Raw genomic sequence first — 19,183 nt, forward strand, 5'->3', positions numbered from 1 at the left:
TTGACACCAAAAGCATCAGTGGAAAACCACCACTCAGCACTGCATTGAACCGAATAAACCAGCCACTTCTGAGCAGTGATTTCTGACTGTTTGCAAGCAGACAAGATGTAATACACTAAAAGCTCTACAGACATAAGGAAAATGTGCATAAAGCCTCTGGAACATAGCAGTGAAAACTCTGTAGCCCACCAATACATGTGCTTGCACAGAACCAATATTTCCCCTTCCCGGGTTATAACATTAAAGAGACAGCTTACCCTTTCCACTTGTCCTTCTTTGTGCTTCAGTTTGTACACTTTCAGCTTTGGAAGGAAAGTCTCTGTGTAGTTCTTGTCTTCCATGCCTTGGAGCAGCACCCCATGGAACGCCAGCCTGCACGTATTGGCGTGAATATCCGTATCCAGCTTGGAGCCGATCACAAGGCACAGCTTCGGACAAGTGACGGGTTTTTCAAACTCTAGCAAAGCCCACTGTTGCCTCGGGACCTGGACTTCTCCTGCCTGGTCATTTCCTTTCTTCTCCTCTGAAGAATTTGAGTCCTTGGACAAATATTCCTCTTGATAAAGATAATCTTTTTCAAAATCAAAAACGTTTTCTGGAATTTCTTCATTGAAGTCAGCAGGGGCTGGACTGAAAAACATCACTCTTCCCATAACTGTTTCATGACCAACAGTGATGTGGAACTTGGCCTTGGTGTGAAGAGCTCCTCGAAAATACTGGATTTTCTTCAGGGAAATTATTGCAGCATGGATGGTGTGAAGGGATTCTGGGGTACAAATCAGGCCTCGTTCCAGCAGCTTGGGATCAAACTGGGTTACACAGATACCTACTCTGTCACCCTGCATAGCATAGGTCACTGGAGTATGGAACATCTGCATGGACTTGACTTTCTTTGTCACCTATTGATGAAAGAGCAAGAACAAAAAAATGAAGCAATTAATTGCCCCCTAGTGCATCAAAAGGACAAAGCCATTATCACACTCTGCTCTCCTGTAAGATGACTGCCCTTGAAGAAGAGTCTACCATTCAAAAAGCAGAAAGCAGACTGAGAACATACTCCCTCATTTAGAATTACTACAGGTTTAAGCCTGTAGTAAGTTTATGCTGCTGCTGTTCATGAGACTGTAAGATTATCGTGGCCATAATTAGGTTGATACCTGATGCTATCTGCAAATCACCAGTGGTACCCACACCATGGAATAGCTTACTCAATGTGCTCCCCCCTAAACACCTGCACCATCAAAAGTACAGCACTACAAAACCCACCCATGCACCTGTTTTCCCACCCCCTCTCTGGAAATTGTTTCCTACACTTCTCTGACGTGGTTGAATTCCACTGTAAAATGTTCAGAACAAAAGACCTTCCCTTCCAGTGTATTTGTACAACACTGAGCACAATGAAATCTTGTAAACCATGACTGCAAAATAATTAGTAATACAAAAATCTACTGTCTCCTAGTCTACGACATCCCATATATTTAAATAAAGTCCTTACAGCTTTCTTGCAAAAATTAATGTTCATAAATACATGGCTAGCATTACCGTCACTAAAATGGGGGGTTCCACCTCTTGGGTGGAACAACTGCAGCACTGTCCACCACTTCAAATTTATTTAGCTTTTCCCAGATGCTATAAAAGTTTGACCTTAATGAGCTTGCTATTTTATTACTTATTTCAAGAAGAGAGGAATGAAATAAGTTTTTAAAGATCAATCTATGCTCAGCTTGACAAGACTAAACCAATTTAGTTTAAAAAGGCTTCATTTTTGGTTTTTCTTTCAATTTTGCAAATCCTCCTAGTTTGTGTGTAACCAAATGTTTTCTCTGATAATATGTTTGTGTTGCCCCCTGTTGCATTCACACTAATGCTGGATGACTGGATAGGTAACCACTCTGCTTTGAGTCCCTGCATTAGATAGCTTTTAATACTGAAACGATATTTTTGAAAAAAAAAAAAAAAAAAAAAAAAAAAAAAAAAAAAAAAAAAAAAAAAAAAAAAAAAAAAAAAACACACAACAACAACACCAAAAACACCCAAACACCTATTTACCTCCTAAATAAATATTAATTACTTGAACAAGAGTCCTTAGTACAGAAAAGTTATACACAACGTATTTTTGAAGGGCTGAAACCTCAAAACTCAGATCCAAGAACTGAACTCTCCATGGGAACACTCCATTCTTCAGGATGTCCTCATCAGCATACAATAGATTATACTGTGAATGTGTACAGAACAACAACAATGCTAGAACACATCATAACTGTCAGTGAAATTTCTTCCTCTCTCTCCCTTTTCTTAGTAATGACTCTACAGCTGAACTGTTCTCAAATCAATCTCCAACCACTGAACATCCCTGAGCAGCCCATCTTCTAATCCTAGCCCACCCCCTTTATCTTCTAACTCCTGAAAACAAGAAACCAAAACACGCAATCAGTGATGAAGAGAACCCCAAACCAAAGGACTGGACTCAGCAGATCTGGGCTCCATCCTCAGTACGTCCCACAGCTCAGAGCACATCATTCAGGTTAGACCACTTGGAACAGTCTAGAGAAGTTAACCTTATTAATTTAATCACAGAATTATTTACTCACAGGATAACACTGGAAACATCAGCTTTTCTCCCCCTGCCTCTTTGATGCAATGCATAAGAGGAAACAAAACTGTGTTTTATCACTTTCTCCTTTTGTACAAAGCCTGCTGCCCTGTATGAAGGACACAGGACTTGGCTTCAGACACATCTTTGTGTGCCTATTCCCAACATCACCCAACTAGGCAATACCAAGAGAAGACTGTAGGAATAAAAAAGGAAGAAAAACTCAGAGGGGAACAAATTGCAGAAACTTAGATCAAAATAGAGGAGTAGGTGAAAAGTCTATTGGCTGAACTAAAACCTTCAATAACTGGAATATAAAGAGCTCTCCAAATAAGTCAGCAAAAAATGGTCACAGGCAATAGACAGAAAGCTGATATAAGAAAAGGGAAAAAATCTAGCAGCTGCACAGCTTCTGGAAAGCAACAAAAATCCTCTATTTCTTCTTGAAACCATAATTACACAAATCACAACGGCCATGAGCTTCACCACTACAAATATTGTTTGGGTTCCCTGGATCTCTGGCTGCTAACCAAAACCAGAAGAAACACCCTTTTTCGGATTATAATAAGTTGTTATTGCAACATTTTTCAAATCAAATGCCATATCAATGCCTGGGGATTCTGAGAATCCACAGAGTATTATGGGAAAGGAGATGGAGAGGTGTGTTCATGTAAGACAAAAACCCCTCACTAAAAAGCCTGGACCCAAATAGTTCAGTATGATCTTAACTCATATCAGAATAGACTTAAAAGGCCATTCTAGATACTCCCTAGGATGCCAGTGTCAAGCATTCCTGTACTCAAACACATATTCATTATCCCTTCGGCCAAACCTCCTCTACACTACTGCCTATCCAGATGAACTGGAAAGAAACACTTCAGCATTTACCTCCACCTCTCCACTCACTCCCAAGGTTGTTATTCACTCCCAAGGTTGTACTTCTGAAGACCAGAAGTATGGGGGCTTGGATCACACCCTTCCTTCTGTCACCCGCTGTACAACCCAGCCCTCCCTCGCCAGTTCACATCACTGGGATAGCTGCAACAGAGCTGATACAAGCAACCTTTAAGGACTTCAACAAAAACAGAAGGTTTTCTAAACACATGTGCTTCCAAGAAATCAACAAGCACTACAAGCCTGAAATTGGCATATGAGAAGTACCGGCCCAAACCATTTTGGAAGAATTCAGTGATTTCATAGATGGTAATAGCGGCAGTAAATCTCATCTTCTACAGCCACACACAGGGTGAATAAACCAACAAGAACTAAGGTATCTTCCAGCACTGTCACTCCTCAAGACAAAAGTGCAAAACACACAAGAAATCTCTGCAGTTTTCCATCTCAAGTGGAGACAATGCAAATATTTTTGTTTTATTATTAATATTCCACTTTATAACATTACTTTTTAGAAACTACCCACCTAAACAGTTGAGTGAAATTACAGAAAATATTTCAGTCTTTAAAACAGCCTACACACATTCATCTGAAGTACCTTGCACAGAATTCAGATAACATTAAAGAACAAAAATTGTGTTTAAAAATACCTGTTCCTGTGTACATACACTCAGAATACACCTTAGCTTTTAACCAGGCATCTATGAAACACTTCTCAAAACTGTTATGCCTGCTCTCTCCCCTTAATTTAACTCAAATTATTAGCCTTGATGCATCTGACACACAGCCGGTAAATAACAACCAGGAGGAGGATCAACAAACACTTCAATCATGTGAAGTGAATATGTTTAAACTTTTTCCATGAGATTTGCAGTTCTCGACCACGGCACACAGAGCTGGCTTGTGTTACAATACTACCTGTGCTCTTCCACGTTTCTCTGTGATAAACTCCATTTAAAAGGGCATACAATTCTGAAGTTTTACTTTCCACACCAAAAAGCTTACTCTAATTCCTAGTGTAGGAGAAACTCTGCAGCAGAGTGTCACTACAGGAGCATTTCCCAGCGCTGCACGAGGCTGTACCAGGATGGCTCCCGTTAACCCGTCTGCCGATAGTCCTCACCGACTCCAACACAAGTTCAAGAGAAGTTTCGGATCCCGACTAATTCTCTTTCAGGCTGCTTTTATTAGAAAACAGTACCCCAATTTAAAAAACACTGAGAATCGGCAGAATCATGTAAAGTTCCTCCCCCACCCGCCTCAACCAAAGCAGCCCCCCACCTCTCTCACGGGAGGCAAGCCCCCCACCACTGGCTGCACCCACCCTGAGCTTGCAGACTCACCCCAGCCCACTGTAGCTGGGTCTGGCTTGCAGGCAGGTCTGCTCGTCCTCAGACACGTGAAGGGAAGGATGCTTCACTGCTCAACCTACTGAAAACCAGCACTTCATGCTGACCCACCCTGTATCTTACCGGTTAGTTAATCATCCCATCTCTATTTGTCCTAAATGCAGTTTCTCCCCTACAGTCATGGTATCGACTCTTGTATCTAAAGCTCCCATAGATGGATCAGAGAACAGAAGTAAATGGGAAGAACACATCTGACCCCATTCCTTTTTTCCCTACGTGTTCTCAGTACCAGAATCACCTGGAAAAGGAGCATACCGCACAATACCTTAACTGACCTCAAACTCTGCTCCAAGAACATAACGCACAGAGGAACGAGCTCTGAGCAGAACAAGGCTAGAGCACGCCTAGGTGACTGGGTGTGGCCACACTAGGTCACACAAGACCTGAGCTGGAATTGCACCTCCTTCCAAAGGTCAGGCGTGGAACCAGCGGAGAAGTGAATCAGGGAGTTGATCTGCACCCACTGGATCACATCACACGAGCCAGGGCAGCTTTAACTCACCAACTTCCCGTTTCCTGAGCAGACCACGAGCATCAGGACAGGGTTTCATTGCATTTCACCCTGACCCCAGCTGACAGACACTCATCTGTGCTTTAAAACACTCCAAACGCAGGGCTTCTCTTCAGGACACTGAAGCACATAACTAAAATTCATCTTTGTTTTGTCCAGCCTTTAAAATACAAACCTGGAAGCACTGAAAAGGATGCAACTGGCCCTAGTATGAGATTTGTTTCTCTTACACGGATCTTGTTTCTCTATGTAAGGATCCCCGCAAGTTACAGCACAGCTCTAAACACTTTCCCATATTTTCTTTAGCTTCACAGCAACAAAAATTCCAAGCAGGGAGTTAGGACTGGATCACTCAGTTCACTCATCTACCAGCAGAACACGGATAAATACTTCAGAGCATTCTGCCCTGAGCAATAGGAATCCGCTATGAAATTCACTCACTTTTTGTTTTTTAATAATGGCACAAGAGAATTGATTATATCTCATCATACAAATCAAGAGCCGTGTGTTGAAATCTCACATCACTTGCAAAGGGATTTGCTTCACTTCTCAAGTTTTACTGGTATCATCGCATCAGTGTTCCTAAAGCAGTATGTAAAGGGCTACAAAAAGGGTGAGAAAGAAGCAGCTTATGTGTTCAAATGGGGATTAAAAAAAAATGCAAAACAGAAATCAAAAGCACCCAAACAGTTCAGCCCTTGAGATAAACAAATGTATTCAATAGAAGAGAACCTGTTATTTGAAGACCAAAGGAAAAGCCCACGAAGATTTTCAAAGCAGTTTAGCACAGACTAATAGAAAACAGGATACAGAAAAAGTCCACTAATGACTTTTCCCCTGATATGTCAGAGCTTTTTTTCCTTTATTTATGCAACTTCCATTAAGTTATGAACCATATGCCATTGCTCATAGCTTCTTCAGATAAGAACCTAGCCATCCCGCTGCCTCCCAACGCTGCGAGTGCATCCTTCTGATCCAAAAGATACAGCAACCACGCTTCCCTGGGATACCGATGAGAAACCGCAAAGTTAGAATAATTAGTCTTAATAATCTAGTAGAGAAAATATGGATTATGAATGCAGTATTTATAAAAGGAATATTACATTACAACTTCTATTGTAAAAGTTAAGAGACGGAATATTTTTTTAATTCTCCAAGATGCCTTTGGGGTTCACATCATATTGAGAATATTGAGAAACACTGGTTCCAAGTCTTCAACCACACCTTCAGAACAGCAGAAAATGGAGATAAACCAAGAGCTGTCCCTAGGACACTGTTGAACACCCGTCACACGATGCAAACTCTGCCCACTGCTCAGGCTGTGGAAAGCTCTCTCTCCCGAGTCAACATCGCAACAGCAGCTAGGACCAAATACAACCAGTAGAAACCTCAAAGACTCAGAAATAATTCCACATTTGCAGGTGCCACCAAGATCATGTGGCTTAGTAACAACCTACTCAAAGATCTTAATTACTTCTAGAATCTATTATTTGTACGTGACCTCACTTTGCCTCCAGGCAGGAAAGGAATGGAGCACATGGATGAGAAGCTATTTCACACAGAAGGAGTCTTTTACCTTAATTTTTTTAAGCGAGGTTTATAAGGGCATCACCATATGAACGCTGCGGTGCTTATGCAATCAGATTTTATTCAATAAACTCCTCCTCATCCTGATGAAACACCACCATGGCCTGAAGAGCCTGCACTGTAACCCTGGAATAAGCAATATAAAAAGGGATACTAGAATCCCTTTAGCTTCCTTCTTTTCACGTCATCTAAAACACGGCTACGCACCCAGTAAACAAAGCAGCAGGTCAATGATCTTATTCTTATGCTGCTCTGCTTTAACACTATAATTGTAGTTATGACGATATGTCTGCTATATTCAGGCACACAATCACAAATCAAAAATTAGCAAGTGTTAAGATTAAGGTTTTGCACATAAAGTTAAGTAACTATGTCTTCTACTGTAGCCTAAGTATATAATCTCAATTTTTTTCAACAGAACCTAATCCATCCCACACACAGACTGGACAAAGCTCACTAAATAAGAGATCTATTTCTTTTCTTCTTTAGTCATTCTTTACCATAAACCATCAAATTCACAATGTATTGCACACACACTATCTTATTTGGTAAAGTTCAGTAACCTTGACACCCTTTCGATACAACACGGCATTACGCCTCACTGCAGACAGGAGACTCAACTGCAGAATTCCTCACAATCCAAGTTCTCAAAAAACCCTCAACATCCAGTTTTCCAAAGTGATTTTCAAAATGATTTTTTCAGCATATTTACCATTTCATAGCAATTTTCCCCATTCACAGCAAAGCTTCCAGTAGCTCAACCACTTCAGCCAATGTTCAACCCACACCCAACCCCCCAAATCCAACCCACACCTCCCCAGGAGAATGCTATGGCAGATGTTTCCTAAACCCTACTCAAGTCATGACTCTTCCTGTCTCTACATTTTGCCCCAGAAAGCGATGAGGCTGCTCAAGCATGATTCACCCTCGTGCTATTTCCCATTAACGGCAGGTTCTTAACACACTCTTTGGCCACCCCTCACATCTCCTCCTCTACCCGGGATTCACAGGGGGAACACCAAGAACATCAAGCCCCACTGCACCCTTGTTTTCTCTTTGCACTGCCTCTTCTAGATTTCGGTGAACTCATTCACGTAGGGGAGGACCACGTTCCCCTTTACTCCTCTGCCCAGAAGAGCGTACCAGCCGTACAAGGCTGGTAAGAGATCCCCAGGCTCCAAGGATGTGTGGAAGGAAGCAGAAGCCAAATACCTGCTAAATATCCTTTCATCTCCAAATGACTAAAATTTCTTACAGCTTTTTTGTAACAAAAAAAAAAGAATCTTAAGATGTCAAGTATCCTTAAATCAAGTGGTGGCATCACTACAGATGACAAAGGACATTTTCAAAGCACAATAACGCCAAAGAGTTTAGCCAGCACATACCTAGGCATGGAATGCCAGACCCATAGTAAACCTATGGCATAAAATCAGCTTAACATTTACATACCAATTAAAATTTCCGCAACTTATAAAAAAATATTTCAAGAAACCATTTTCCAAAAAAAGAAATCCAAAAAGAAGTCAAAACCAATGCAAAATGATAGGTTAATGAAAGGCTGTCTAGAATTTTCTTCTTCCAACAGAATGAACCAAATAATTTTTTCCAAATACATTTAGGTTTAGAACAATAATAATACTTTTATCTAAAGACTTCAAAGTCACACGCAAAAGAATATATCACAGTAAACATGAGGTTGAAGGTTTTATAGAAGAACTTCTACTGGGATTTTTTTCTTCTTCTTTACAAGAAATTTGTTTACTACCCGTCTTTGAAAAGCATAAAAGGAGGAAACGACAAGGCAAAGAAGTAAAACTTTTACGTGTAAGGAACATTTGGAGCTTTGTGAGAAGGCTGGTTTTGGCAGAATGTGTGACATGTAGCCCAATGTGAGTAATATCATATCTCAAATAAAAATCAGCCCATGAATATACATAATCCAAAAGGTAATTCTCCCAATCTCTGAAATGTAATGGAGCCACTCTAGATCACTGAGGCATGAATATTTACCGTATTCAGGCTTTACTGCTCTCGATCTGGGTTCAATTTTGCAAATTAAAATGAAGGCTCTGTGGATAGAGAGATTAAAGAAGAGCATCCCAAAGCCAGCCTGTTTTCTTGGTGTGGTAGCAGTGATCTGGTTACCCTTCTGTTAGGTTATTTCTTTTTATTTAATGGAGTAGGTCAAAAGCAATTGAGAGTGGAAAGAGGAGGTCATTATCGGGTCATAACCTTGGAGCTAAAGGCTCACGAAGGAAAACAAACACTGAGTGAACATAAAGCTGTGTTTAAAAATAAAACCTGAAATGAAAAATAATATTTTCAACAATTTTCACTTCTATTTCAAAAGGTTGAGGGGAAAAATAAGAATAAAGGTCTTTTGCTCATTTCTTTAGCATGAACAAAATTTTCCTGTCCCTTCTCTAAAATAAGCTCGCTAATAGAAGCCATGATTTCTACAAAATGAAACAAAGGTGATGAATAATTACTCAGAGATCTGGTAGGCTTCATTAGCCGTGGCAAACGTTAACAATAACCGTGATGATTTGTACATTTTCTAGGAAATAGGTGGAATATAAACACAACAGCACTCCAGTGCCAGGCAGCAAACGCAAGCACGCACATCAGTACAAATCAAATGATACGGTACGACTCCCAGAGAATTCCTCGGACTAATTACAAGCAAAACAAAGGCTACCTCTGCTATGAGAGGTGAAGAAAACTGAATTAACTCCTATCAAACAGTATTTTTTGCAAGAATCCTTATTTCATTAAATAAGAAGCAATTGGTACACAAAATCCTGTACATTTTTCCTCAAGGTACGGCTTTTTTGGTGGCAAATTTTAAGAGAGTTCAGCCAGTAAGCAATTTCTAATAGATCAGTAACTCTGATTAACATTAGACTAGTAAACTTATTCTGTACTGCATGTTTTCACATCTCAGCAGTTGAATCTAGAGTGAAGAACAAATGTATTTATCCTACCAGCTTGGCAAATAGTACTGACCTGTTAAAGGAACAGGTCAGCACGGGGCAAAGTTTGATACAGCAAAAACAAATGCTAATGCACTGATACATGGGTAAAAAAAAAAGTCATGTTTACAGTAACAATTCTGATTAATCTTTTCACAAACAGGTGGGGAAGAAAGGAGGTAGACGGGAAGTAAAATGGAGGAGAAAAATTGAGGAAATAATCTTTTCATCTTTTGAAAATGGAAATGAAGCCAAAATGAAGCGGTCATCAGCTGGCAAAAGCAGCATCTACCATAGAGAGGGGCCATGGGACAGTTCATAAAATCAGAAATTCACACTTTTTTGCCTCTGAGCTACAACCTGGTACCAAAGGGTTACTGTGCTTTGAAACCTTCACCAAGGGCCTTACTAAACATTTAATATTTTTTCTGTTTTCTTAAAGGCCCCAGATGTGTTCTTACAGATCAAAAGAGTCCAACTTATAAAGTTGAACGAAATCAAGGGCTTTTGTTCCAAGGCATCGTTGCTGAACTAATTATTCCTGGATGTTGTTTAATGAAATAGCAGTGCCATATATTAAAACAGTTAACAGGATGAGTTGCGTGAGTTATAGGAAAGGTCTGATCTGGGATTATAAATTTAAGGTTTTCTTCAAAGGAGATGAAACAAACTATTCGCAACTCCCCAGTCCTTTCTGTCACTGGAAGACTGAAATAAAGGAACCCAAAAATATATGAAAGCTGAAATATCATTCTACGTATTTACCCTTCCCTGAATGATAGAGAACTAACGACGGGGGAGTTCACAAAACTCCCGAGATTCTTTGAGACAGGAAAATGAAGATCTAAGTTATCCTGTCTATTCCCTGAATGCTACAAAGCACAAGTTCAAACAAATATCAGCAAAGCCTTAGGAGAAGCTTCATTTTAGATGGATGTACATACGCAGAACAAGAAAGGACACCCATCTCACACAACCCAATGCCAAGTTGCTGGAGCATTTTTATTCTTTTTATTAACAGGGAAAAAAAGTGGGAGGGAGGTAAGCAGAGAGCTATTCCCCCATCAGATTATTAGGAGAATTGGATCTTTTACACTATTCTGCAGCCCCCAACCACAACAGCATTTTTTGGTGAAATGCTTATTTAACTACACATTTACCTTACTGAGAGAGAAACAAAAGACTCTCAAGATCCCCACGGACATCTCAGACTAGGAAGGCAGCTTTTCAGAACCAGGGGCTCTTATACATTCAGACAATAAACACTTCTCTCCCCTACCAATCCTCTCTTCTGTGTTTGTATTTTACAGCCTGACACCGGCCAACCCAACACTTGACACCTAATTAACCGACCTAGGAGCTGGAGGTCCATATATTGATCACACTAAATGGGATTAGTGCGAAATAAAAAGTTCAAAGGGTCTTGACCAAACTTCAGCAGAGCCCAGCTGTGACAGCTGCTATGAATTTGTGTACCCAGTGCCCCACGTTTTTATTAAGAGGGGTCTGGCGCACAAGAGTATGCGGTAGCCGATGAGATCACGAAGGTTCACCTAACAATGTCGGGCTCTGTAACTGTAGTGACTGACTGCGGGAAAAATCCTCTTGCTTGTTTGCATAGGTCTTTTTGATTAACTCATGGAAAGGGTCCCTCACCTCTGATACAACAAGCATTTACAACAGACAGAGTTGTGACTTCTTTGCTTCGCCAGGATTTGTTAACTTGCTATGGAAGAGCTGTCCAATTTGAAAGAAAAAAAAAACACCCTACGTTTGATTATAGAAGAAATAATTCCTGACACATGCTGCAAGCGTACCAAGTATATTCTAACAATGACAGCCAGGAGCTGTGTTCAAACGATAGAAATACAAACTATTATCTTCTAAACACGCTTTGTATCTGCCTAAACCTCTCAGCTGTCACCAGGTGAAGAAGTATTTCTCCATTTTACACACACACTCTTTTTAGTGGCTGTCCTACTGACATGATTTCTAAAAGCTTCATTAAGATCCAAAGAAATTACAACTATCACCAACACATTTAAATACATCTGACTACCTACACAAATGCATTTCTTATTTAAACCAAGCAGCCTCGTTTTCCAGTATCGAGTATCACAGACACGAGTAACAGCACCATGGGAAACCCACTGCAACGCGGAGAAGGGAACAAGCTCGTCCTGCAGAGATGTGCAGGTACCTCTGGGAACGCTCAACAGGATTCTCTTGGCTAATATGATGTTAACCAGAATATTCAGGATAAAGCACGAACAAAACATGATTTTGCTTCTGTTGGTGCTTTTATTGATCTGTTTCAGGATTCATGCTGTCAGAATATTTTACAAAAAAAAAAATGAGGAAGATCTGTTTTGGGAGGTCATCAGTCAGGAGAAAGAAAGGAAAAACAGATCTCAACTATAAACCATTTTAATCCATTAGGGGTCTTTCGAAAGGAAGCTGAATGTGGTCCATGAAGGGACCTTAAGGACAGACTGACTGAGGCTGCAACATGCACGGGTAACAGACAGGACAGCACTAGAGCCATCACACAGAACACCGGCCAGCAGACCAGCAACGACAGAAGCTCGGTGAAAGAAAGGAGGGCAACCTCAAGCCTAGGAAAGGAGAACGGACTGTCAATGCCAGCACGTAAAGGCGTTTCACACAGCAAGGAATGATCTCTGAACACTTCATACAGCACTGCAGCACAGCAAATCCAGCTTCGCTCGCCTTTTGATTCTCTCTCTTTTTTTCCTATCTATGTACATCTCCTTCTGCCAGGTTTCCCCCCCTGCAGAACCTCCCAGCTCCCATCCTTTGGGTGCCACGGCTGCTGCATGCCCAGGGTGGCCAGTGACTCTTCACAGTACCCCAACTAGGCTCAAAATTAACACCCCAAGAGTGGAAAAAGCCAGGACTAGAAAACTGCAACTGACACTCCCTCACAGTCTTGAAAGCTGGAACCTTTTCTTGTTAAATTAAAGTTGAAATTATAATCCCAAGTGTCTAGCCACAAGAAATTCTCTGAGATTACTGGGTCCAGCCCAAAGGAAGCTTTTTTACCCTATGCACCAATGCAAAAATTTTTCCTTATTCACTATATTTTTTTACCAGTGTAATTTTAAAAGTTCCATCAGATTTTTTTAGAAGTACTTCTTCATGACCAGACTTTTCACTGTAGTCACCAGCCCTCACAGCACCCACTCCCCAAAATATTGGGGGATTATACACTTCCTCCATAGCTCCAATATTGTAATTTTATGCACCTTCTCCATTTAAAACAATTTAGAAAATGCCCAAGCACAACAGCCAACCACTACGGAGGTAGACATCTCTGGAAAAAAAAGTACAAAATTAAAAAATAGCCAGTTCGGTTTGCTCATCACTAAAGTCTAGGAGAGAGACCTGGTCTTAAGGGAAGTGTCACACAGAGGATATCAGCACCTATCTCAGTGCAAACTGATGCTGAACTTGGACTGTATATCCAGAAGTCTATTAAATAGAGCAAAAAACAGTCTTCCTATGTCCCAAGTTTATACTCTCTTTATTGTAAAAGAGGCATTAATATTCTTCTACTGTAAATAAAAATAAGAAGACACCCCTCATGGTGAGACTGCAAGATTTGGTTACCTGCAATTTGAGGAGACTAAGATATAATTCAGGATGCACCCTCCAAGTCCTGTATTTTATGAGATTTTTGACACAATTCAAATGGCTTGAAAAGAAAATATTTTATTGGAAGTGACTGGGTGCCTTTATTTGAGAAGAAAAACATCTAACTCGAGAAGCCTATAGTAAGTCAGGAGTGGATGTGAAACTAAGAACTGATCACATCACTCAAAAGAAAACTGTCAGTGTTAGAAACTCTTGCTACTAGAGCCAGCGTTGATCAGGGGAAATTAAGTCAGCAAGCCGACACAACTGGTTGGAGTTTTATCACTGTCTTTCAGCAGAAATAATTTAAACACAGATGAGGCCAAAGATAAACAGAAAAATAAGAAAAGCTTTTCACTTGGCCAGTGAGCCAAGTTTCCAAAGTCACTTTAAGCAGAAGCTTGCTCCAAACTAAAGAAACCGAGCTCAAGAATCAGTAAAACAAAAATGAGGAAAAAAAAAATGTACATGCAATGCTTAAGGATACATTTATATATCACTTACTATCTATTCTATGTGTAACATATGGACACTTCATAATCCGTCAGAAGACTAGATTTAGAGGAGAAAGAATTTTTTTCTATTGAGTATAATAGTTTGACAAAACAGCTGCTGTTAGTCATTGAACATTGTCATTTTTCTGTCTTTACTGAAAGGCAAACCAGTACTGCACCACCAGAATATTCTCTGTTCAGGCAGCATCGTCATTTCTTGCATCCCCTTTGGATAGAATATTTTTTCACTACAACAGTTTTTTCTCCCTTTTTCCTGCAAAAGGTAGGTACCACTTACTACCTCGGGGATTTTATTAAAGTGGGATAAACTGCACACAGTTTGGAAAACATTCCACCCCCTTATTTTTCCAAAGATATTATGTAAAATCCCAAAAGGATGTTAATATTTAACAAAAGCATAGGGTTAGCCTATTAGGCTATCAAGTCTGACATGTTATCTAAGGCAAAGGTTTATTTCGGTTGCCTCAGAAGAAAAACACGAAACCCCAGCACCTTACCACCGGCACAATAACGAAAATGAGGTTGTAATGAATTCCAACGCAACCCTCCACACTGGATTCCAATTACTGTGCTCATGGGAGAAGGAAAAATATTGACAAAATATAACACCATCTTTTCTTTTTCTGATAAAGTGGTGAACAGTGCTGCAGAAAACCTTCCACAGATGTAAATCTACAAAGAAAATCAGGTTCCCACTCAAACTTTACTCTTAGTCTTGTTGGACTCCCCGGTATACAAAGGGGTGAGCTCTCACTCCGCACAGAGACAAGGGAATGAAAAGGGATGCTAGCGTGAGGTTTGGCAGCAAATAAATAGCTTTGGTGTTATAAATTTCAGTAGGAACATTATTAGTTGAACTTAGTGGGCTTTGTGGTTTAATATACATTCGGCATAAGTAATTTTTCTACAAGCCTTTGGCTCCATCTGCTGACTTTTAATATTAAAAATAATTGATGAGGCTGAAGGCGTTCATGCTTTTGGAACGCTTGGGTCCTCTACACTTTTGTAAGCGTGGTTCAAAAGGTATAACTCCACACCCCAAGTGCGTGGTCTAGTAATTTAATCAGTTAAAATTATCTTGAAGCAACCAGCTCTACCAGCTCCGAGCAGAAGGTACCTGAGCGAGCCTGAGATGCCCAAGGGAACAAACAAATCTGGCTGGAATCAGATGTAAGCAACAGGTACACAGCTGGATCTTGATGTCCCAGCACCACCCAGCGATCAAGCCCAAATCTGAGAAATGAGATTCTGAGCAGAGTAATAAAAAGAACCGAAGATCTGTAACACAACCCTTGTGGGTGCTCACTGGAGACTCTTGCTCAACACCTGCCTGTGCTGGTTTCAGCTTCTCCCGTTTTCACCCAGACGTCTGCTTCACAGAAACTAAAGCTTGTTGTATTTAAGAACACGATAAAAAATTACTCCAAAGGTTCAAAAGCCCCAATATTTGCCCATTCCAGCTCTGATTTATTTTTCATTATTGCAGAATTCTGACCATTATCAGAGCTCTACAAGCTCAAACTAGATAGGATTTCCACACAAAACACTGCAGATGAGAAACGCACATAGTGTGCTCTTTAAATATAGCAGGGGAAGTCTTAGACCCAAAAATTAAGAAGCTACAGTACTTCATTGGCCATTTTTTACAGTTAAATTATTGAAGTAACTATTAAATAGAGGCAGCCTGAGTTACATGAAGACTGGGATAACCAGCACCTCTGACAATCAGTTTTCCTTTAGGACCCTAACTTTCAGTACTTATACTAGAAAAATAGAACAAATACACATACACAACCCAACACACTCAACTTCCAAGACTTCCTGCACCATCTCCGTGCACTCTGACAAGCACTTTCCTCTTACTATCAGTGCAGGGACACGGTCAGCCCCTCAAACCAAACCCCATGTGTTGCAATCGCTACGTTTGGGGAAGTTTTTTTTAACGTGCCATTCACAGCTTCTGTATCAACCCACCAAAGTCTTAATATTCAACTTACAAACACAGGTAGAAAACAAAAGATGGAATCAATTATTTCTGCAAGGGGACTTAAACAGAGAATGAAATCTTAACTGTGTTAAAGCTAAGATTAAACAGAATCTGAACCAGACCTTAAAGCTCTCTCCATCACAAAGGTGTGGAAAAAAGCTCATTTTCATAGCTTTGTAGGAAAAAAAAAACCAACCTAGAACACTTTTCTGAAATGGAAATATAAAAACCCTCTTACATACTGCAGTTTCAAAAAGTTTCTTTTAAAGCTATTAAATGTTTATCATGTCTCCTTCAGAGCTGAGATTGAAGCTAAGGAATCCATTACAAAAGCCATTACCTTCAAAAACTGAAAACAAAACATGTGAATTCAAATTCTGAACAAAGATTCACAAGAAATGTTAACTGTGTATGAAACATTAGGAAAACGAGATTCATTTCTACATGGTCACGCTCAGGTATAAGTCCAACAGGTTCAAAACCATACTTACGCAAAAATTCACACTGGGGAAAACCATCCCCACACAATTCTAGATTGAGAGAGACATTAAGGAAAACTTGAATATAATCACATTTAGACATAACCTAACCTTCCAGAAATTTGATTTTCCATATACAGGAAAAGAGCAAGAAAACAAGCATGCATATTGTAAAGCCCTGTGCATAGTTACAAAAATTTTAATCACATCAATGTATCTCTCTATCGAGTAGTCCATCTAAATCCTGCCTCCAGTAAAAAGCCCTGGTGGGTGTCAGCATCGCTAGATGACACTGAACAGATGAAAGGCAGAATTCAAACAAGAATTCTCTTCCGAGCCGGTCAGAAGGGACCTTGTCCGTCAGGGACAACAACACAACACAAAACAAAAAGCAATAACGGAGCGGCTGATTTGGGGACTTACACCGGCTGTGCCAGAAAACTTTTAACATCACGGATTCCAAACACCAGTAACGCAGCCCACTCCGCACTGTGGATATCTGATGGTATGTTTTTACAACTGTTTGTAATGTACGTGTCAGATGGCCTGAGTCTTTCTTCTGAGTCACATAACCACAAAACTATGCCTCCAATGTTAACTTCTCTTCCTCCCCCACCCCATTTAAGTCTATTGTAAAAATTTCTTTGCCCATCTCTCTTCCCATATAGGAATCTTCAAAACATCTTGCCAAGATTAACTTCATGCAACCCTCCTAGTCAGGAACTAGAATCACCCTTATTAAAAAAAAAAAGACAAAAAACACAACAGAAATTTATCATGCTTTGGATTTTTCTAATCAAAATTTAAACAGGAAGCTTGTGTAAAAAAAAAAAAAAAAAAAAAAACCAACAACAAAAAACAGGCTGTGCATTCAAGCACTAACCTTTGGACAAAAAAAGCAAACAAAAAGAGACACCAAACCCCCAAATCTTTTTTGAAAAAAAGTGAAGAGAACCCTTACCTTCACATTCTTATTTGTGTGTTTTTACTAGAAAACTAGCGTCATTTAAAGAAAAACCAAACCACTGCTTAGCTTCCTGCCAAAAAACATCCCTAAAAAAAGAAAAAGAAAATATCCTCTCAGTTTCTGGTAATCCACCAAATCAGCTCAGCACATCCATGTTTTAAAGAGGCAGAGGCTACTGAAGCCATCACTGTCTTCCCTAAACATGCTCTTGTTCCTCTTATTGCTCTATTCCTAACAGCAAACCTGCAGATTGCAGAGATTTTTTTCCCATCGATTTAAAAATCCTTAAGAGCCTCTCCACAAGCGAGGCTAGAGCCTGCGATGGCAGAGAAGACAATCCCTTCTGTGCTGCCTGCACATCCAACCGCCCGGAAAGGGGATTTAAACCAACCACCCGAACAGAGAGGACGGGGGGGCAGCAGAAGCGAAGGTGAAAAGGCGGCAAGGACACAAGGAAAGACTTGAAGACATTTTGAACTTTTTGTTCTACAAAAAAGTGTTGGACTACAAACGTATCTCCGAACTTTTGACTGTTGGCACTTGCTGCCAGAAGGAAAAGCAGACACCTCAGGATTTCTAACAACTTGGAGATTTCCACCGTTTTCCCAGTAATTAGGGAACTACATGCCTGAGAAATATTAACACATCTGAATAAACTATGTGCAACTTCAGCCTTACATGGCATCCCCGGCTCATGGGAGGGCTCAGAGCAAGGTAGAGACCCGCCCTGTGTCACCACATTGGAAAACCTCCTCCGCCTCCACCCACAACAGATTAGAAACTTATTCTGGGGCAAAGAGCCTTTAAATAACCTCCTCTAAAACCCAAGCAACAGGTTCAGGTGATGAGCTGAACAAAACGTTTAAAGAGCAAAGTCCATTCTCACATCATTTTCATAGCTGCAAAGAATAAAACTGAGACTTTTATAAACCAGAGTCATCTCAGGAACACACGGCAAAAGGCCTGAAATCCAGAGCACTTGCCACGGCGTTACAGCAGCCCTTCAGGAGAGCACTGTGGTAATAAAGAGTAATCACAGACCCCTGCGCCCTTACACAATCATCCATTTTCTTCTGTCTTTGCGTCAAATTTAGAAATTTATCACCGACAGTCTTGACTAAATAACGTTTTCTATATTCAGATCCTTTTTGTTGCCAGTGCCTAGACATGAGCAGAAGTCTATAACACACAGACCACGGCTCAGCTGCTGCGGCGCTCGCTGAGCTGTTCTGCTCGTTAACAGCCTGATCAAATGAGGAATTGTGCTGCGTGTGGATGACCAAGGAAGAACAAAAAGTGACATTCCCTTCCTTCGTTCCGGTTACTGAACTTTTGCCAAAGCCTCCAGCACTTGAACTTAAATATTTAAAACATGATAGTTACTCACTGCCCCAGCTAAGCCTGCTCGTGCTAAAGTTCCATTCCCAGCAAAAAAAAGTGTTCACCGTACAGGAGGCTACCTTTCCAGCTCCTATTCAAGCATTCCACTAAGAATCCAGCTCAAACAGTGTGCGTACGTGCATGTGGGTCTGTTTTCAATTGAACCGGACTGAGAACAATTCTACCTGATAAATTAAAAGAAATAAAAATAAAGTAAATGACCTGGCAGCAGCAA

The 19,183-nt window shown here is 40.4% G+C and overlaps 1 protein-coding gene across 1 annotated transcript in view; it reads right to left on the bottom strand.

Annotated features, from left to right (window-relative positions):
* EEFSEC (eukaryotic elongation factor, selenocysteine-tRNA-specific) overlaps positions 1-19,183 on the bottom strand; it is a gene marked incomplete at both ends in the record, with an annotated part of 45,667 nt that overhangs the window by 14,213 nt on the left and 12,271 nt on the right. Inside the window, one exon of the mRNA XM_010087263.1 lies at positions 258-899. Within this exon, the coding sequence (XP_010085565.1) occupies positions 258-899 (642 nt within the window). The remainder of the gene's footprint in view (positions 1-257; positions 900-19,183) is intronic.

The sequence above is a fragment of the Pterocles gutturalis genome, unplaced genomic scaffold (genome assembly GCF_000699245.1).
Source record: "Pterocles gutturalis isolate BGI_N339 unplaced genomic scaffold, ASM69924v1 scaffold2956, whole genome shotgun sequence".
NCBI classification, from domain to species: domain Eukaryota; kingdom Metazoa; phylum Chordata; class Aves; order Pterocliformes; family Pteroclidae; genus Pterocles; species Pterocles gutturalis.